At 43.7% G+C, this 21,928-nt stretch overlaps 2 protein-coding genes across 2 annotated transcripts; one reads left to right on the top strand and one right to left on the bottom strand.

Moving 5' to 3' along the window:
* Positions 1-6,551: 6,551 nt before the first annotated feature.
* Positions 6,552-9,374, bottom strand: LOC144700527 (putative inactive receptor kinase At2g26730). The gene is made up of 2 exons (XM_078571937.1): positions 8,132-9,374; positions 6,552-7,270 (listed from the first exon to the last, which is right to left on the bottom strand). Exons 1-2 carry the CDS (start codon positions 9,369-9,371, stop codon positions 6,678-6,680), a joined length of 1,833 nt encoding a protein of 610 aa, XP_078428063.1. The 5' UTR covers positions 9,372-9,374; the 3' UTR covers positions 6,552-6,677.
* A 6,756-nt stretch (positions 9,375-16,130) lies between these two features.
* BASS2 (Sodium Bile acid symporter family) lies at positions 16,131-21,823 on the top strand. The gene is made up of 13 exons (XM_078571940.1): positions 16,131-16,379; positions 16,466-16,544; positions 17,037-17,151; positions 17,272-17,313; positions 17,478-17,591; positions 17,721-17,783; positions 18,169-18,296; positions 18,421-18,502; positions 18,593-18,644; positions 19,324-19,421; positions 19,581-19,742; positions 20,689-20,778; positions 21,605-21,823. Exons 1-13 carry the CDS (start codon positions 16,256-16,258, stop codon positions 21,680-21,682), a joined length of 1,227 nt encoding a protein of 408 aa, XP_078428066.1. The 5' UTR covers positions 16,131-16,255; the 3' UTR covers positions 21,683-21,823.
* The last annotated feature ends 105 nt before the right edge of the window (positions 21,824-21,928 follow it).

Below are 21,928 nucleotides of genomic sequence, written 5' to 3' on the forward strand. Positions count from 1 at the left end.
ATATATGCATGATATCGAGATTGATCTCTACATATACAAGAGTTTGATATCAAAAGTAATTTTAGTATTTATTAAACTATAATTTTTAAGATGATTTACAGCAACTCATATATTTTCAAAGAACACAGACATGAAGAAAGAGTAGATAATGATGACCAATTGGAGAAGTAGTTTTAGATGAGAAAAACGAACTATTTCATATTTTTAATGATATACTTGGCCTTCAGTGTAGAGGCCTTAGAAGTTTCATTCTGTATTGAAAACATTTTAAATAGATGTATACTCAATGATGATATTAAGTAAATGAAATAAAAAATGAGTAAAAATATGAGAATTCTACATATTTTTAATAATGTCGATGAATCCTGTATTTGATGCAGAAAGCTTTGAAATTACAGTTATTGATTGAAAAAAATAATAGCTCAGAGATTTCATTTCAGAGTCAATAAGAGAGTCAAGCTTTTTTTCATAAGTAACTCAAATATCTCCAATTACAGTGTCTAACATGAAGTTCCATTAGCATACTTTGGTTCACCAAAAGATAAAAAGAATCTCCTTATTAAGCATATTAACTTGAGATATGATTCTTTATCAAACCATCAAATGTATTTACTCAATATTACACTCCAAAAAATCTGCAAGAACATATGTCCATGTTTTTTTCCTATTTAAATTTTTTCAAAATCAATTTATCTTGAAGGTAACCCCAAAAAGTACCACAGATTTGAGCACAAACCAGTAATTGTGATATTAATTATCTAACTAATTTTTATTTTATTTCTCATATTTTTATCTCTAAAAAAAAATTATTAAGGAGAATAATGACTAAATCATATGTGTAAGACTGGCTATGTCATTTGAATGACATGATGAAGTCACTTTAATATAAAAATTAACCTCTCATATAACAAATATTCATTTTGTGAGACTTTCAGGAGTGATAACAGACATTTAAATATCATGCTTTTATGAATCATTATCATCATTTATATGCTTATATATTCAAGATATTTAATTTATCATTATTTATTGATGGAGGAACATCCAGCTGATCGCATCCAGACTCGTCGTCAGCCCCTACGTGGAGCCGAGCTGACGTGAAGAACCAACACTCCCAATATCAGGCTTGAAGCGACATTTGCGTGGTCTTGGAGCGTGCCGACCCGTCTTTGTGTTCATTTCTTTTCGTTGTCGTTGGATTGTTGGAGGCCCCTCTTGCGTGAGTACCGGCCTCCTGCGTGTGTTTTCATTTTTTAATTGTGATTTAGATATCATCTTTGGGGGGGGAGGAAATCCATATGGGGCTACTTCTCCCCCTAAAGATCCCTTTTAAGGGGCAAACCTATTGGGCCTCCCCTTAAAAGGGTGCCCAATTGGGCCTCCCACAACTGCCACTTCCTCTCTATAAGGAGGAAGGGTGGACGTGGGAGGCTTAAGGCTTGAACAATTGTGAAGACCCACTTCTATTCCTAGTAGCAGTTATTTTTTTGTTGTGCTTGTTTTTTTCTGAAGAAAGAAGAATCAACGAAGTAGAAGAGGAAGAAGATTATCACGGTAAATCAAAAGGTATTGTTGTTGATCAAAGGAAGCTTGTTGTTTGTTGAGGAGTAATATTATGCTCGGCATTATTGTGGGGTTGCCTTCTGAACTTCTGTCGACCTTCCTCTTGGAGCAATTGGCATGGATTTTCTGATGGAAATATATGTGGCCGGCAAGCCAATCACACATTCCACATCTTGTTCTATGTTCATTAATAGAACATATTCATTATAGTGCATGGGTGATACTTATAATGAAGTCCATGAGATCATGATCGGACTTAGTGAATTATGATGAGATCCTAATACGGAGATCGTTAGTCTTTAAGCATTGTTCTAAACATTCCTATTAAAAGGATGCGCGAGAAGGACATTGAAGTATCCGGATAGAATAGCACTATCTACCCTCACTCATATAATGAGTATGGCCATTCCCGTAGCCATTAGTGTGGAGACACTAAGGATAGATAATGGGTGCTCTTTAGTGGAAAGAGTTCACTGAATTGATCCATACGAATCCCAGAATGGTATTATACCAACTGTCAATCAGGTTGATTCACGTCACGCTTGTGTAAGTGGTCCTTAGACCTGAGACACCAAAGACGTCTTGTGGACGGACAGTTATACTTTGGCTATGGCCAACGAGTCTCTAATCATGGGATTCTAAACTGTCTTAGTTCGGGTACATCAAGAAGTTCACGAAGATGATTGAGTGGTCAAGATGGGATCGTCCACCCTCGGTATAAGAGGTGACAGCTCAAGGAAGATGATGCGATGAAGCCCTTGGCCAAGGCAGTGAAATATCAGAGAAGAGTTCTCAGATGATTTTCAAATGCATCTAGACTACCTCGGATGATCGATTAGGGTTTGACAGTTGACCATACCCTAAGTCATCCAAGGAGCGTCAAGTGGATGAGGCATTATACTTATATGGTAACTGATGACGAACAGGTTCCGTGTGTGAGTTAATATACACTCCTTTGTATCTTCTAGAACACGAGGTGTAGCTTGGCACCCCACATGTTGGAGACTCGACCTATAGATTGGGTTAAATCCATCCGACATTATTTAATTTATACGTTGATATAGTTAATTAATTTGGAAGGCCAATAAAGGTTATTGGGCCACTGGAGTCGTTAACTAGACTGATACATGGGCCTAGAGGGTCAAACGCAAATGGTCTTTTGGACTTCGGAAGATATACTAATGTTTTGGGAGTTTTTTATGAAAAATACCCACCTAATATAAATAGGGGAAGGCCCTGAACGAAATTCACCAAGGCCAGAATTGTTGAGGGCCCTTTCCCCTTCTTCTCCACTCTCCCCACACCCCTTCTCCATCCCCGATGCGATCGGGACGACGTAATGACGACGACCGAGATTGAATGGGGCTCGTCAACGTGAAGGAGGAGACTCGACATGCCGAGGATTGTGTGGATACGTCTAGAGGCTGCGCACTTGAGCAGCTCGACTTGTCTCACTCTTGGATCCAAGAAATCACGGATACGATCCGTGCAAAGGTACGTTGTTTCAATGTTTTTGTTGATGTCGTTCGATTCGTTCAAGTCTTCCGCTGCGAATCGTTTCATCCATGTCAAGGCCTCTAGAACCCAAAATTTTCTCCATCGTGAAAACTGGGGATAACCTTGCAACGACACCAGAAATTGATCTCCATTTGTTGCTTAGCAATGTGAATGTTCCCTTTTCTGATAAGATTGTCGAAGGGGTTGTACCGACGACGGCCACGCCTGATGAATCCAATACCTTCATAGAAGCCTGAAGCTTATCAATGCAAAATTTGTGAATAGGGTGTGCATTGAAGCATGAACGGATCTTGACTTGATCGTCGTGCATCCAAATCACGACAATCACCTTGCTTGGAAAATCTTTTTTCCATACCCTTGAATGGTCGATTTGGTATTCGGCTTCCATCGTTGTTGTGCGATGACTTGTTTGCTCAATTCAGAATGTCGCGGCCATCGTTCTAGGCGACGATCAGGAAGACCCCACTGGATCTTTCGACCACCGTTTTCCCATCTCACTCTTACTGCAACATCCAATTCTGGCTGAGAATCGACGCTGATCAGCTAAGACCCCCTCGGTCAGTTCTCGCCCATTGTGCTGAATCAATCTCTATTACGTTCGTCAACCTGCACGATCACTGTTGAGACGTCAACAGCCCAATGAAAATTGACAAGTGAACACCCTCTGTGGACGACTCCTTCTGAGTTCACCAAAGAGATTCTTGTGAACCAGCTACAGGTTATGCATTTTCCCTTATCCCTTTTATTTGCAGTGCTGATTATTTCTTCCAGTATTGATTTCAAATGTTCCGCTGCCTAGAGAGAGTTGGATTGTGAATTTAGGTTAGCCACCGGTTATTGTGTTGGTTAATTCCCTTTGACGGTACTTGATCAGTTCATTCTCGTCGACGATGTGGACATTCACAGACTGTGACGTTCCCTACCTCGTCGGCCTTGAGCTGAACACCAGGAATAGTGGGAGCTTGGTCGTCTCAAAAACCCGCCACGTGCCGATCAACTCGGCTGCTACTCCTGTCATCCGTCAACTGACGTTCTTCTCGCTAATATTTTCTTTAGAAAAATCATTTGCATTATCCCTTGACATTGACATCGCATTTAGTGATTACCCTCTCGATGTAACATGAAGCGTCTATTACGACCGTCGTGTTACATCATTTATACTTACTCCAGTTATCCATGCATAAACATATTAATTATTTTATTATATCTCTTGAAGATAATTGAATGAAAATATTGTTTAAGAAAATGACGCTCAAGACTGTTCTTGAAATTCCCTTGCCTATTAATTCTTCTAGATTTAGGGGGGGTTTCTTGAATTTTGGGATTTACTTTACAAATTAATGTTTTATTTAAGTCATAGTTTATTTTGAAATTTTATCTTTATTTATTTCAGGAGTATTGGGATCATCAGATCCATATATGATATTTGAAGCAGGCTACTCAATGAGGGTCAAATGAACTCAGTCATTGGGCTGTAAGCACAAGAGGAAAGCAGGCTTGAGAGATGCACAAATCAGCTGATAAGCTGGGCCAAATGTATAGATCATGTTAATTCAACCCTAGTTGAGTCTCCTGGATTTAATAGAAGGTTAGGTCACTGATGATTATAGGCCAGGTTGCCTATCATGATCACAAGGGATCTGGGTTTGTATCGAATCAAAGATTGAATGTTTTGAGAGATTTGAAAGCAATTCTTTAAAAAAAACATCAAACATTTTGATCAAACAAGATTTTTGGTCGAGCTTGGTCTCAATTTTTTTATTGATTCAATTTGTTTGGTCGGATCTGATCAAACATTTATTTGAACTGTTCTCACTCCTGTCTATCTAGTTTTCTATCTTGTTATCATCACTCCCTTATTGATCTCAATCATTCTTTGAATATTCTCGTTATCACTATCGACTATCAATGATAATCATCTTAATTTTATAAATTTTGTCACCCTCTCACCTTATATTTTTTTCTCATCCCTCGACCCCATATTTTATATGCATCTCATCATATCTCATGAATCGGAATTTAAAGAGTATTAAATTCTCAATTACCATCCCTTGTGGGTACAATTCGTGTTGATCACTATGTAAATTACTTAAGTGAGTACAGGTTTATTTTTGTTTATAACTCAAAAATACCACGATGAGTCAAAACACTAAAATTGAGTTTATCGCACATCACCTACGTAGTTGTTTCATAGAAATATTCAGTACCATCGTTTTATAATTTTCCAGGAACTAAAATACTTCCATATGGAATTATTATTTTTAAGTTCTATGCATGAACACGTAGAAGAATGAATTTTATGGTGTGCCTCATTATCATACTTTCTAAGTTAAAATCATTCCATTAAGTTTAGTTCCTCGATATGGGATCAATATACATGGTGATTTACGAAATACAGAATGACCAACAGATTTTCAGCAATGACCAGCATGTGACATTCTACATATTCATATGCAGTACCTTAAGTGTGTTACAGAACTCAGCATGTTGATCATAACATAATCATGCATTAGGTATTGAAGCTTGAGTTGAATAGTCTCTTTAATGACACATTATTCATATTTAAATATTGATTATTACTCAGTGGGGTTACCAGCTTCATGTTTGCCTGCATTAACTAGCTAATTTATATAAACCTGGCCTCTCACATTTTTATCAGTATATTCAATATATCATTAAACCTAGTCACGAGTGAACAATTAGAATTTAATGATTGATGAAGCAAATAGTACAATATAATCAGGATATTGAAAGGTCATCATAAGACAAGACACTAGATTACGCTATGGGCTTGAAATTGTGTATTTAGAATTGTTTGGGTAATGCTTCCACATTAGGGTAAAAAATTGTGTAAAATGAGCATTGGTTTTACCCATAAATTAATAATGAAGTCTGTAGTCTGTTATTAGAAAAGTCGCCACACTCCCATTTATTTATAGTCTCGATTGCTTAGAGAAAATTTTGCCATCTCACATAATGCAATGCATTTATAACATGATAAATCATGTCATACGATGAATAACTTCAACCAAAACTTATCCGCATTTGAGATTGTTTATGATACCATGCCAATAAACGATCATTAGCTATCATTTAGAGTGTCATATAATGACGATTAGACATAATTATAATTATAAATTTTCATTTTTTAGATAATTTCGAAATCAAATTATTTTTCTAAAAAATGGGCCCAATGAGAATTTCTTTTTCTAGAAGATTGCAGGATCTTAAATTTCAATGACTGAGATATACAAATGTGCAGTTCAATGATATGCCCAGTAACATAAACCACTCCATGTGATCTATATAGGCTAATGAAATCAAGTGCTGCACTCTGAAACCATGTTGGGGAGATCTGCATTCCATGTTCCACTAAGACACTAATGATAATGATATCAACATTGATGTGGGCTTCTAAGATGCATCAATCCAAGTGATGTGCATCTATAGACAATGTTGAGAAGGAAAAATCTCAGAAACCATAAATAATGTTGCTTAATTGGAAAAAAAACTACATGGAAGACTTTCACAGCAAGTGGATGCTACTGAAAAGAGAAGAATAATTTACCAGGATATCCGAGGAAGACGAGCAGCCATCACGGGGTGACGGCGGCGGCAGACGGGGACGGGCCGCCGGAGCTGCCTTTGGCGGTGGCGCTGATCTCTTGGAGCATCCTCACCACCTCTTCCATGGGGGGCCTGGCATCTGGCACAGTGGAAACACAAGCAAGTGCAACCTGCAGCACCTGCACCATCTCCTCCTCTGTGTTCCCATACTTGACAAGGTCTGCGTCGAACACCTCGCCGGTCCACTCCTCCCGCACCATCGACTGCACCCACCGTGGCAAGTCCGTCGCCTCTGCAGCCGGCGACTTGCCTGTGAGCAGCTCCAGCAGGAGCACGCCGAAGCCGTAGACGTCGGACTTGAAGCTGGGCTTCCTCGTCTCCACCATCTCCGGCGACCGGTAGCCGACGACGCGGCCGGCGACGGCGGATGGTCCGAGCAGCGGCGCCACGCCGAAGTCTGACACGGCTGCTGCGTGTGGGTCTGGGAGCAGGAGCACGTTGGAGGCCTTGATGTTTCCATGGACGAGCTTGGCGGTGCTGTGCAAGTGCAACAGGCCTTGCGCGGCTGCCACGGCGATCCTCAGCCGATTATCCCAGTCCAGTGTCGCCGTCCCCCGGCTACCTACAGGAGGAGGAAGAAGTAATTCTGTTATATTAGCAGGAGACGTCCTTATGAGGAATCTCAAAAAGTTCAATGAATCTGGTTCTTCTATCTAACAATTTTCCTTCGAGATGAAAGATACTTGTCAAATTAGTGTCATATATTGCAATAGGTTAAGTAAAGAAACGTGATGCTAATCATCAACTTAGGCGCGACGCGCAAAGGAGTGGGAGCAAACGAAGAAAGGCACGAGGAGTGGGAGCGAAAGACTACAATACAAGTCATGAGTGATAGCGAATCAGGCACTGCTTGCCATAATAATAACTAAAACATCGGTGGAAGAAACCCGTTTGATGCATAGGTAGATATATGCATAGACAGATAGACGCATAAATAAAGATAGATAGAGGATAATGCATGGTGAGATAGATACATGACTTTAGAGAGAGATATAGCAAGACAGACAGAAAGATAGAGAGGGAGACAGGAGATAGGAGAGATAGATATATAGATAGACAGAGTGATACATAAACAGATAGACGCATAAATAGAGAGACGATATTACATAGAGAGATGATAATACATGGAGAGATAGGCAAATAAATAAAGAGAGATATAGAGATAGGCATTGAGATACATAAGCGAGAGATATAAAGACAGAAAAACAAGAGAAGGGCATACAGATATAAAGAAAGACGGAGAGAAATAAACAAAGATAAATAGAGAGAGATATAATGATATATAGAAAGACATAGAGATAGATATACATAAACAAATAGAGGGATAGAGATAGAGAGAGAAAAAACACATAAATAGATAGGGCGATATCGAGAGAGAAGGATAGAAAGATAGATAGAGATGAAGAGAGTAGAGAGAGGGTACCGTGGAGGAGGGCGGAGAGGCTGCCGGCAGGGACATAGTCGGAGAGGAGGAGCTTCTCATCCTTGGAGAAGTAAAACGCACGAAGAGGGACAACGTTGGGGTGCTTCACCTGGCCAAGAACAGCCGCATGGGCTTCAAATTCCTTCTTCCCCACGCCCACCTCCCTCAATCTCTTCACCACCACCGTCGTCCCGTCCTCCAGCACCGCCTTGTACGACGTCCCGGCCCCGCCCTTCCCCAGCACCTCCGCCGACGCCCTCAGCAAGTCCTCCAGATCAAACGCGCAGCTCCAATTCTCAAACATCACCAGCTTGCTCTGCTCCCCCGCCGCCCCCGTCGCCGCCTTCGACGACGAGCCCGCCTCAATTCCCCCCGCCGCCGCCTCCGCCGCCGCCGCCCCGGCCTTCCCCGCCTCGCCCCGCCTCCGCTGCCGCCCCACCCACATCCCCAGCAGCAGCAGGACCAGCAGCAGAGCCGCCCCGCCGCACCCGGCGGCGATGGCGACGACCGCCGCCTTCGATATCCCCTTCCTCTTCGGAGAATTCCCCGCCGCCGCGCACGGCGGGAGCGGCCCGCCGCATAATTCTCGGTTCCCGGCGAAGGAGGAGGCCGGAAACCGCGCCAGGGCGGCGGGGACGGCGCCGGAGAGCTCGTTGAAGGACACGTTGAGCGCGGTCAAGCCGGGGATGTCGACGGCGAGGCGGCCGGAGAGGCGGTTCCTCTCGAGGAACAGCCCCGTGAGGGAATTGAGCTTGTTGATCTCCGGGGGGATCTCGCCGGAGAGGTTGTTGTTCGAGAGATCGAGGCGGATCAAGCGGGAGAGAGCCGACATTGAAGGGGGAACTCCGCCGGAGAAGGCGTTCCCTTGGAGGTAGAGCGCGCGGAGGAAGGCGAGGTTGGCGAGATCGGCGGGGATGGGGCCGGAGAGGCGATTTCCTCGCAGCGACAGGACGCGCAAGCCGGAGATGTTGGAGATCGTATTGGGGGGGATTCTGCCCATCAATCCCTTCGCCGGGAGGCGGAGAGCGACCACGGAGCTCTGGTTCGCGTCGCAGGTCACGCCTCGCCAGTCGCAGGTAGAAGACGACGAGCTCCACCGCACCCTCGCCAATGGCGGCATCTTGCTCATGAACGCCGCCAGCGCCGCCCTGTCCGCCGCCGGCTCCGCCGCAGCGCCGCCCGCCCACACCACCAACCACAGCACCGCCGCCGCCATCGCCGCCGCCATCGCCGCCGCCATCGCCGCCGCTTCTACATTCCGAGGAAGAAGAAGATGAAGAGAGTGGCGATCTGTTTTTAGGGAAACGGACGGTCGGGATTGAGTGCTTGAGTTGGCGCTGCGGAAATGGACGGTGGGGATCTCGGATCTTGTTCCTCGTGACCGAGTGAAGCTTGGGTACTGTGAATTTGGGGGGGGGGGGTCCACGTCAGTTACTGTTCCACGCGACGGGCGTTCCTGGCCGTCCGATCTCTATTTCATCTCTTTATTGTTTGTATTTATTTCATCACTAGGTCATTTATTTATCTCTTTATTGTTTGTACTCTCTCCAACGCCCACCATATTTATTTCGTCAATCTTACTCTTTCGTCAATGTAACTATGTTTATCTCTATTCATCCTTGTCACGTGCTTCTCATCCTTCTCTCTCCCTATAGATTTTGTTCCTTCTCGTTTATGTAATCATTTGTCTCACGTGCTTGTCATTCGTCTCTCACTCCAAGATTTGGTTTCTCCTCATTAATATAATAGTTTATCTTCTAATTTATCTCTCTTCTTCTTTGTGCTTTCTCTCTCTCTTTTTCTACCATATGCTTGGGCAATTATACTTTAACAGTTGACTTATTTCAAGTAATTGAAATAAATTTCCCAAAATAAAAAATGCACGCTCTTTAGTTTTTAGCGAACAGTCAACTCGTATGAATGAGACTCGTCCAACGATAGGGGATTGTACAAAGTCATTTCTGTCATCAGTTGTCTGTCTAAGGTGATGGTTGTAGATAAGGGAAATAAGGTGATGGTTGTAGATAAGGGAAATAAAATCCCAATCTGTCATCCATCGCACCGTATTAATGGGTCTATGACCGTGCAAAGTCATTTCCATCATTAGTCATCAGTCATCTTCTGACGAAGGCTGGAAAATGACAGACAGACAATGACAGAAATAATGTCATGAAATTCATCACAGTACATACATCTGTCTCAAAAAGTAATGTTGTCTGTGGACCCATAGTTAGAGATGTTGGACGAGAACGGATGACGTTTTCAAACGAATGGAATGGACTTCAGTTGCATAATCTGAGTGGTGAAATTTTTTCGTCATTTTCATCATTCGTCCGCTCCGTCACTCATCCATTAAAAAAAAATGGAACGGAACGGATGTTTCGGCAGCGGAACAGACGTCCTTGACCCCCCCCCTTCCAACCCTTTTCCCGTTCCGTCTCTCGCCTCTCTTGCCCCTCCGTATCTCGACTCTCTCTCTCTCCGTCTCTTGCCTCTCTTCCCTCTCCGTAACTCGACTCTCTCTCTCTCTCTCCTCTCTTCCCTCTCCGTCTCTCGCCTCTCTTCCCTCTCCGTATCTCGACTCCCTCTCTCTCTCTCTCTCTCCCCATCTCTCGTCTCTCTCCGTCTCTCGCCTCTCTTCCCTCTCCGTATCTCAACTCTCTCTCTCCGTCTCTCACCTCTCTCTCTCTATTTCTCTCTCTCCGTCTCTCTCTCGCTCTCTCTCCATCTCTCGTCTCTCTCCCTCTCTCTGTCTCTTGCCTCCTTTCCTCTTCCTGGGCCTGAGCCTCTCTTCCTCTTCTTGGGCCTCTCGTCCGTCTTGTAATGAGTTGGCCCAAACTGAAGGTCAGTCACTACGGTCATTGATCCTCCTTCATTTCGACTACCTCGTCTATCTTCCATCTCGCGCTGAGCTCGTCGATCCTGGAACTGAAGGTCATTCCTCTATGCGAAGAAAGGTGAACTTTGATGATGTTAATTGGCCAAATACAAAACTATGAAAGTAAAAAATATGTGTCCCGCTGGTTAAAGTTTTGGACTGAATATATTTAAATATTGTGGTCAACTCATATGTATCTGGCGTGTCAAATAATTTATCAATTATTTAATGATTTCTGGATAATATAATATGAAAGAAATTGTATTTTCAGTTTAATGTTGATGTGTAATACTTATCACTCGTCCCCTTTTGGGAATTATTCAAACTATACTAAGAAAATATAGTCTACCAAGTATATAAACTGTAAGAATAAGATTATTATAACATTTAATATTAAGAAAATATCACGATTACTATTCCAACAATCCTACTCAATCAACATAACAAATTGAAACATTATACTGATATAAAATTATGAAAGCAACTATGGATTTAAATGCACATTTGAACTGGTACAAATTTACACAAAATTTTAAGTTTTCTAATTAATACATCAAGAAATCGTCATCAGAAAAAGTCATCCGTCATCCGCCACGTTTTGTCCGTCCTTTTCGTCATTCGTCACGAATGACGGATGACTAATGACGTATGACGGATAGCCCGCCGTTCAGTCACCAGTCTGTCGCTACGGAAGATAACGGATGTCAAATAGTGTCCCAACCTGTCGTCCATCATTTATCAAACTGATGGACATTGGTCATCAAAAAAAGTCATTTCAGTCGTGAGTCATCAGTCATCCATCCAAGATAACGGGTAAGAAACAGTAGAAAAGTGATACTGAAATGAGGAATAGACAACGAATAGGGAAAGATAAAGAGAGATGAAACCAAAGAGAGGGTGAGGGATATATTCAGAGAAGGGGGGTCGTAATAAGGAAAGAGATTAGGCTGATACCTGATGTACTGATGGTGGCCGTGGCAATAACAATAATAACTGTTGGATGCTAGGTAGAAGGGGAGGGGATGGAGCTAGTGAAATAGCTGGAGATAGGGAGGTAATTTTTTTCATCCATATGTTATTTGTGATGGAGAAATAACTGATGGCTGAATGGTGACAATGATGAAATGAGGACGAATGGGTGACGACACAATAACCAATGGCTATTAGGGAACGACACGTCGGGGACGTGACGCCCCAGACATGATGGGATGGATGACGATCGGTGATGATCGAACGGCGACGTGACGAACTGTTCGTCACGTCATTGTCTCGTCAAATGTCTGAGGAGTTTGGCAAAAATCCGTCACGTACCCGTCACGCGTCCCTCTTTCGTCGTTCCGTAACGTCACCGTCACCGGTGACGCAAATAGTATAACTATTTTACTATGTTTCTAACTTAGAACTTCTAATTTCTCCGAGGAATAAGGATTCCCCGTTAGGTCGAAGTCGAAAGCCCGTGTTCGATGCTTCCTCGAGCTAGGTCGAATGCTCCTATTTCTCTAGGTTGTGCACTGTTTTAGACTTGATCGAGGATATTGATCGCCGCGTCGATCACTGCTCTTCTCCGATGTGAAATCTCAGACGCGCAGGTTCTCAAAATTTTTATTATGTTATTTTCTGCATATGAGGAGAAGATCCCCACCTTCCTCTTGCACGTTTTGAAGCTCAGTTCGTCATACGATTGTTTTATCGCGTATTGTTTTCATTGTTCTGTAGACAAGAAATCCGAAACTTGTTCAAGATTATGAGCACTCAACTCATATTAAATGGATAAAGACGAAAAAACACACATATTGCAATCGCACCGTTAAGCAGGCGCGTATTCCCTTCACTGCTTTCTACCAAGCTTCTTTCAAGTAGAGACATGAATCTCTTGGCGTGGATATCTGCATATTGGTCTTTGGACCTGATAAGTTGGATGAAACAAATGGCTTTTCCCAACTCTTCCTTGAGCATTTTCCAAATTTTCCGACTCTTCCTTGGATGAAACGTATGAATTGATGCACAAACCCAAATGAACTTGGAGGAGTCAAGATCAACTAGATCATGGATGGTGTTGATATGTGATTCATTGGCACGGAGAGTTTTTTAGTTGTGACATTTGACACATCGCATTTTTTTAGTATGACTCCAATCCAGACCCCTTGAAATATCCTGTGCGCCAGTTCTCTAAAGCCTATCTCTGTGCTTGGTCTTGAAACCACATTGGGATTTCCGTAAAGAAATTTATTATTATATTCATAATTTCACGTTCAATCTAATAATTATTAAATTGTTTTCAAGAAAAACCTCACTAAATCTTTAAGTTTTCCATCAAGAGTTAATTATTAAATTAATTATATTTGCAATTTTACGTCAATAATTTAATTATCACAATATATTAAAACAAAAGTCACTAAATCCTTAATTTTTCCATCAATATACTAATTTATTAAATTCATTATATTCATAATTTTCAGTCAATAAATTCATTATTAAAATGTATTAAATAGACTTCATGGCCGTCATTCGTGACAGACATTTCTTCACGTCACATGTCCAGGGCACCCTGCCACCATCACATAAACCTTGTCACGCGTCACCATTACTGTCACTACCCCTGAATTCCATCACTGTCACCGTCACATCATCTGTCATGTTTCCGTCACGGTGGCATGTGACATGACGGATGACGATTGCCGTTCCCTAATGGCCATTAGATAGATGGGGGGAGGAGAGAGGGAGAGAGCAATATAGATCGAGAGATGGAGCGGGGCCATTCATTGTTATCAACTAAGAATTGACAACAGACAAACAACTGAGGGAGGGAAGGGGTCATTCCATCATCAATCGCCGCCGCCATCCACTCCGTTTCTATTCATCACATACGAACAACTGATGGCTAAATGGCGACAATGATGAAACGAGGACAAACAGATGACGTAGTAATAGCTCATAGGCGCTGGATACAGGGGGGGGAGAGGAGAATGAGAATGAAAGATAGAAATATATATAGCTTGGTGTTAGGCCCCTAACTAGGCGGCATTCCTTGCCAAGGGGCCTGCCTGCTTATTGGGAAGGTTTGTCCGCATTTTTGGCTCACGACATTCTAAGGACTGAGTCATAATGGATAGTGATATCCAAATACCTGATCTATTAGGCCATTGCCACTGTCGGTGGTGATTCACGGCAGACTGCGCACTCGCCCGTCCACGCCCCGAGCGGGACGGATCACGTACGGTCCGTGCATGCTGGGCGCGCGGGCTGATCGGCGTGCGCACGCGCACGCCAAGCGCCGCGCGCCAAAGCCAAGTGCCACGAGCCAAAGCCAAGCGCTACGCGCCAGCGCCGAGCACTGCACGCGGGAGCGGGAAGTGCTGCGCGCGGGTGCGGGACGCGCAGGGCGGGAGGCATGCCGTGGTTGCAGCGCGCGGAGTTGTGTGGGATGCCGTGCAGCGGCCGCACGGGCAGCGCGCGCATTGCGTGTGCGGGGCGCGCGGTATGGAGACATCCCGCCATGAGATTAAGGCAAGTGGCGCACAAAGAGTGCCGAGATGGCACAGCGGGCGCGCAGCGCTCTTGTGGGTAGTGCTGGGCGCGCATCGCCCAGCTCGGGGGCATCGAATGCGGCGGCGTTGCGCAGACTGCGCGTCAGAGTGTAGACACGGGTGCTGGTGGCGTGTGTGATCGTCAAGGCAGGGGTGGCATGTTTGATTGCCACGCCCGCGGGCGCGCGGCGCCCGGCCCGGCGCACGGTTGAGCGGCAAGCGGGCGCACGCGCACGGAGCGGCGGCCCTGAGGCGGTGCGACGACATTACCTCGGTGCAAGGTGCCTCGTCTCGTTCCTTGTAACACCCCTCGTCTTCCCCCATGTATCCGTGATATAATCTTCAAGATATTAATGCCTAGCACCACCATCTCCTCTAACCCCTCTATGCGATCTTAAGCAATCCCAAGAGCTTCCGCTGCAAGAGATCAATGCTGCTCAGTGTTCTGTCCAAGCACTGAGCCCGGCACACGCCAATTCCGAGCAAAGAGTCCTAGCTCGAGATTTGACCGTGTGGCACTTGGGAGGAGGGGTCATTGCCACGATATGTTCTGTTCTCATTTACAAACGAATGACTGGTGATGGAATGGTGACGATGAAAGAATGACAATGGGTGCTCAAGAGAGAGTGGGAGTGAGAGGGAAAGAGAGAGAAATAGCTCAAGAGAGGGATGGGGTCGTTCTCTATCACATCCAAATAACTGATGACAGAATGGTCACGATGACGAGATGACGGTCATTCAGTGCAGTAACGTCCGTCCATCATCCGTCATCCACTCTTAACTTTGACGGGGAGATGGTGGATGAATTTCAAAATCCTTGACACATGGCAGCTCTCCATTGGAGGAACACGAGATCATATCCACAGTCCGTTCAGTTCTCAGTTACAGACGATTAACTGATGACGGAACAGTGACGATGATCAAATAACGATGAGTGCTCGAGAGAGACGGGAAGTGAGAGGGATGGGGTCATTCTTTGCCACTCAAAAATAACTGATGACGGAATGGTGACGACGACGAGATGCAGACAGACCGATGACAGTCATTCAGTGCAGTAACATCCGTCCGTCATCCGTCATCCACTCCTAGCTTTGATAGGGAGATGGTGGATGAATTTTAAAATTATTGACACGTGGCAGCTCTCCATTGGATGAACACGAGATCATTTCCATAGTCCGTTCAGTTCCCAGTTACAGAACTGAACGTTGATGTAGTATCCATCCATCATCCGTCATCCACACCTAACCTTGAGAGGGAGACGCTGGAGGAATTTCAAAATTATTGACACGTGGCAGCTCTCCATTGGACGAACACAAGATCATTTCCATTGTTCGTTCAGTTCTCACTTACAGAACTGAACGATGACGTAGCATCCGTCCGGCATCCGTCATCCACTCTAGCTTTGATGAATTTTAAAATTATTGACACGTGGCAGCTTTCCATTGGATGACCGTGAGATCTGATCTGGATCCAGACGACTAGATCGATCGAGTCGCCGGACAATCCGATCGGATCGAATCGAGATTCTAGAGAGCGAAAGCATCGGAATCCACGCCACGGGGCAGAAAATCTCGACCACTCGCCTGTACAAAGACTACGTCTTCTCTCCAGGCTGACTGCCCAGCAGTACAGTAGCGTCGTCTTCCTCTCTCTTTCGAGCTTCTGGTATAGATAAGCCATCCCTTGTTCTTCCTCGGAGCGCTTCTAGCTCTAGTTTCCATGGCCTCTTCGATGGCTTCCGTGTCTAGAGTCCTGCATAGAGATCTGAAGCAGCGGCCTTCTCAACATGGATTCGCGGTTCGGAGCTCGTACTCGGCCCCCAGGAAGATGGAAATCTTTCATGGTAATTTGCGCCGTTTGGTCGATTCTTTGTTGTTGTTTTTTTTCTATTTCTTGTGGTGCTTTAATTTAAAGCCTTTGTTTGTGTAGGTCAAGGAGGATTGATTTCTATGCCTGGTGGAAGGAGCTTGACTGCGTCTTCGCCGTCTTTCGTTACTCCCGTGTTTAGGTATTCGCCTCCGAGTCGATGATTTCTTCTCAGAGGATGCGCATATTTGTTCAAACGCCGGTGTCCAGATTTCATATTGTTTCGCCGTTTTTTTAATCGGTTTACCACGGTGCCTGTTGATCACTGTCTCTGGACGTTCGCTTCTAGGGTTATTTTATTGATTAATCAATTTTTTTACACGAGTTTGTTAGCATGACTATTACAGTAAAATAACCCGATTACTTTCACATGTTTGGCTCCTTTTTTTAATTGGCGTACATAATCTCTTCATGTTTAGCTCTTTATTCTGTGATTTTCCCCTCTTTTTCATGGAAAATATAGTGTCGTAAGAAAGCTCGGGTTATATTCTTATTCGGGGATTCTAGTGAAACACTGGCTATACGATTTTGTTGTATTTTGTAATTTCTTCATCTCTACTAATTATTTCTGACGTTAATTTTTCTCCTAAACTAAATGCATTGCGCCGTAAAATCACACTCTGTAAAAATTCAGCAGGAACAGCCGATTGCAGTGCAGAGCTGAGTCAAACGTTTCTGGAAATGCTCCCAGCGGATTGAGTCAGTACGAAAGAGTTGTTGAATTGCTTACAACTCTGTTCCCCGTTTGGGTTAGTCTTCTTAATTCATCTGCGAGACTCTCTCTCTCTCTCTCTCTCGATTGCTTCCGGTTAGAAAAATGTAATTTTCCCTTTATAAGACGAATTAAACTTTCGTTTTTCTGTGCACAGGTAATGTTGGGAACACTTTTGGGAATATACAAGCCAGCGGCGGTACTACTTTTTAGATATCTTTCTCTGATTATTTTTTTCTTGGATGGATCTTTCGCAGATTATTAGAGCATTAATTCAGTTCGATGTTATTACTCGAGTGTCGGAAATGAAACTTGTTTCCTCCTGTTTTTCATTGTTTATTTTCTTTATTTTCTTTTAAACAGGTCACGTGGTTGCAAACCGACCTTTTCACTGTCGGGTTGGGCTTTCTTATGCTTTCAATGGGTTTGACTCTGACCTTTGAAGACTTCAGGAGGTGCATGCGCAACCCATGGACTGTAAGACGCGATGCCTCACCTGCCTTCCTAATATGATTTAAAGAAAAAGAGAATAAATATTTTCCTCATTTGAATGCATCTGTTCATGAAACTTTTCCCTCGTACTAATTTGGTCTCACTTTATTGCAGGTTGGTGTTGGCTTCCTAGCACAGTACTTGGTCAAACCACTCCTCGGGTTTGCTATTTCTGCCGTAAGTTTAATTATATGCCTCCCAGATTTTAAAGTGGAAGCCAAGTTCTGGTGGAATTTTTCCAATGCCTTTCATGGAGAAGCATTTCACATTTCATTTTTCAAAGTCACAATTTTTAATTTGGGATCCCCAGCCCCTGTTAGGGAAATTTTCGTCTTTTATTAATTTGGCCAGGTGTACTTTTCTGGAAAATTTGCATGACCTCTAGCTGAGCCAAATCAGCCATTGTCGCGGGGGGGGGGGGGGTTCAGGGACAGAAATTTCGTCTAGAATGCAGAAAAAATTGGACATAACACGAATTAAATATCATTTTATGCTGACTCTCTCTCTGTCGTTGTTTTCTTTCTTAGAAACGCTTCTAACTTGGTGCTTTTCTGGTTGTCAGACTCTGAAATTACCTGCACCTCTTGCCACTGGTCTTATCTTGGTCTCTTGCTGCCCCGGAGGACAAGCATCCAATGTTGCCACTTATATCTCAAAAGGAAACGTTGCCCTTTCTGTCCTTATGACCACGTAATTTCTCTTCATATTATTGACAATATATTCATTTTAATACTAAAAGTCTGCCTTCAATTTTTTTATCTCGTCTTTTTATCATAATATTGGCAATTTATGTTTTTCTTGTTTGCCATCTTAGTTGCTCAACGATCGGTGCCATCATCATGACTCCTCTCCTTACGAAGCTCCTGGCCGGGCAGCTTGTCCCTGTCGATGCTGCCGTATGAATTCAGATTTGCACATTATAAACGTCAAAGACCTAATTTTTTTTACATTTAAAATCACATATAAGTTATTTTTCTCGCTTTCAGGGATTGGCGCTGAGCACATTCCAAGTAGTCTTGCTGCCAACCATAATCGGAGGTAACCGTCCTCAGACAAAGTGTTCATAGTCTTCAAGAAATCCTTGCTGTTACCAAGTTGCTGGCAAGTGACAGTGACAATCTCGTCATCATCATCATAATCCTGGCTCGGACAAATGAGAATGACGATGCCAATTCGTAATTGTCATGTTGTCATCTGGAACTAGGGCGAGAAGCTCATGGGCAGTGAGCAAGGCAGGGGATTCGTCTTCATCATCAACCGTCACAACGATGAAGAAGGCAGTGCTTATTTCGTAATTCTCATCCTAGTCTCCAATGAGTGAAGACGACGATGACTAAACTGTCACTGTCATTGTCATCTTTGCACCAGAAGATGACGCCTACGATGACAATGATGGAGGAACAAATCCCCACCTATGCCTGCTGCCTCAAACATCTCTGCTGGTTTAAAATTACTAGATGAATCATCATCATCATCATCATCATCATCATCATTCTCGTCATTTGTCTGAGCCGCTATGTTGAGGACAACGACGACTCATCATTGTCCTCTCGTCATCATCATCTTAATGGCGAACAATATTTCCATGCCCAACAAAGCAAGCTTGATAACATGTTATATTATGTTCAGAGAATATGCAAAAATAATCGATGATCCCTCTGCCCGTATGATTTAATTTCTTGACTCTGATCATACCTTTTGATCCATTTACTGATAGTTTTGGCACACGAGTACTTCCCAAAGGTCACCGAACGGATCATCACGTTCACCCCTCTGATCGGCGTCATTCTCACCACGCTGCTCTGTGCAAGCCCTGTAAGTTAGACAACCCTCGGGAGCCTTTAACCTCCTGCCAGAGACCTATCACTGACTTTAATTTGGATCTTTGGATATCATGAATCTATATAAATATCTATCATTATTTTATTCGACAAAGTTTAACCGATTCTAATCCATCACCTTCCGTTGTGGCAGATTGGGCAAGTAGCTGAGGTGTTGAAAACTCAGGGTGCCCGGCTCATCGCCCCTGTGGCTCTTCTCCATGCTGCCGCCTTTGGGCTCGGCTACTGGGTTTCAAGGTTCTCGTCTTTCGGGGAGTCTACTTCTCGAACAATCTCCATTGAATGTGGGATGCAGGTACCTTAAATTTCTTTTCATTTCTAGCTACTTTGAGTACCCTCCATGCCCTCGAGTTCAACCCCCATGGACCTTCAAGGGCTGGTTTTATAATGGGCAAAACAGTCATCTTATGCCCATGAATTAATAATGAGGGTTTCATTAAGAACGTTCTATGCTGAAATAAAAACTCTGTAGAATATCCATCGAACTTCTCATTTATCTCTTGGCTCGACTTTATAATGGGCAAAACGGTTGATACCGTCAGGTATCTTGAACTGAATTTCTCGAGAATTTCCTCAAATAGCAATCACCAAGATGAATGTGAAATTCAAATTGTCACCGAGGATGAAGAGAACGATACAGACTTCAGAAGAACGTGGAGAAGATTGAATGGTGGAAGAAGATAATGAAGATGGGGATGAATCTCCCTCTCTCCCATTTCTGGTTGTGGAGTGCCTCCTGCTCCAACCTCAGCTCTCGCTGCAAATTCAAATGGAAAACCTTTCTTCTTGCCCAGTGGTCTAGCTTATCTATAGTTGGGTCTTACTTTTCTATAGTTTGATTATCTATAGTTCTTTTCGAGAACGTATCAACGGTCATTCGACGCCCGTCTATTTAATACGGGTTTAATTAGGTGTCCTTCAATGAGCCGGTTTTCAGTTTTAAATGGTTTTTATTTTTTGAAATTTGATTGCTGACGAAACTTCGAAGGGATTGTTTTTCTAGCACAATCTCAATCAAACATGGGATGTAGCTAGGTTGTAATTTCTCATTTAACCCCAGTCAAGCCTAATCAATTGACTTCATTATGGACACAAAATTTCATTGAGGCCCATGAATTAATTTTGGCAGTTTAATTAATTATCCTTGATTAAGGCCATTTGATGCTAAACTCTCTTTTTCTTATGAAAATTCCTATGCGTGGGCGTTGATTTTCTAGTTTTTTGTTTTTCCTTTTTTGCAGAGCTCTGCGCTTGGGTTCCTTCTTGCACAGAAGCACTTCACAAATCCTCTTGTCGCCGTCCCCTCGGCTGTCAGCGTGGTCTGCATGGCGGTAACTACCCTTCTTTCTCTCTACTCTGGTCTGTCTAAGATGCGTTCTCCAGATTCGGGTTTGAGAACGGATAACAGATCATCATCTGTTCCGTCTGAAACCATCATCCTGTCCTGGGTCTTGGAAGGGGGAAGGTCCGGACACCGTTACGGAGAACCGGTTTGGGATGGAGCTGGTACAGGGCGTAATTCCCGTCCGTCCGTCCCAAGCAAGTTCAAGGAGAATAGGGTTGGGGGTAGACATGGTTGTTCTGTTCTGTTCGTTTGAAACGAACAAAATTCGCACAAAAGAACTGTACAGAGCCTTGTTCTTTGTTCTGTTTTTTTTTGTGCAAAAACGATCAAAATTCGCACATTCAATCAAAATTAGAACAAAATTCGCACATAGCGAACAATAGAACAGCACACGGGTCTGTGCGATGATCTGTTCGAATTAGATATTGTTCTGTGCAGAAAGCCGAACAGAACGAACAATTCGCACAAATTTGCACAAAAGGAACCTAACAACCATGTCTAGTTGGGGGCAGCATAGCATGCGGTGGTGCCAGAGACGAGCTCGAGCTCTGCTTTGAGTCCTGCAAGGCCACAACCGTCTTAACTGTCTGGTTCTGTCCTTTCCAAACCTTTACCGTCATCAGTCACCCGTCCGGACCTCTGAAAAGTAACAGAGCGGAAGCCTTCGTGCCTTCCGTTCCGTCATCTGGTGCCGGCTGGCAATTAACTCTTAAGTTTACAACCATCCTCTATAGGTCCCGTCTGTCCGTTGACGAATACCGTCGTCCGTCCTGGAACCATTCTCAGAATGAATTCTGTCCCTGACTTTTCAGCTTGGTGGGAGCGCGCTGGCTGTCTTCTGGAGGAACATACCCGTCCCGGTGGACGACAAGGACGACTTCCAGGAATGATTTCCGGGAATGACTTCCAGGAATGGCTTCAAACGATTTTTTGCACGTGCGTAATTTTTTAGGAATTTTGTTCGACTTTCGACCCTCGGTAGTTAAAATTTTGTAATAATATCCCTGGCCTTTGCCCAAGGATTCCCTTTCCCCGTTGACTCCTCCTGCAAGTCAACGTCCCAGACAAATCGTCTCGGCTCCGATCGTCATCCGGAGTCAATAAGGATCTACGCCCAGACTCCACCCACGTGTCCA

This window comes from Wolffia australiana, chromosome 3 (assembly GCF_029677425.1).
Source record: "Wolffia australiana isolate 7733 chromosome 3, ASM2967742v1".
Lineage (NCBI taxonomy): Eukaryota > Viridiplantae > Streptophyta > Magnoliopsida > Alismatales > Araceae > Wolffia > Wolffia australiana.

Coding starts and splice junctions, on each gene's coding strand:
- LOC144700527 (XM_078571937.1), bottom strand. CDS start 9,371: ATGGCGGCGGCGATGGCGGCGGCGATGGCGGCGGCGGTGCTGTGGTTG. Junction 7,271..8,131: donor CCTCTCCGCCCTCCTCCACG/GTACCCTCTCTC, acceptor CTCCTCCTGTAG/GTAGCCGGGGGACGGCGACA.
- BASS2 (XM_078571940.1), top strand. CDS start 16,256: ATGGCCTCTTCGATGGCTTCCGTGTCTAGAGTCCTGCATAGAGATCTG. Junction 17,152..17,271: donor CAACTCTGTTCCCCGTTTGG/GTTAGTCTTCTT, acceptor TTCTGTGCACAG/GTAATGTTGGGAACACTTTT. Junction 17,314..17,477: donor GAATATACAAGCCAGCGGCG/GTACTACTTTTT, acceptor TCTTTTAAACAG/GTCACGTGGTTGCAAACCGA.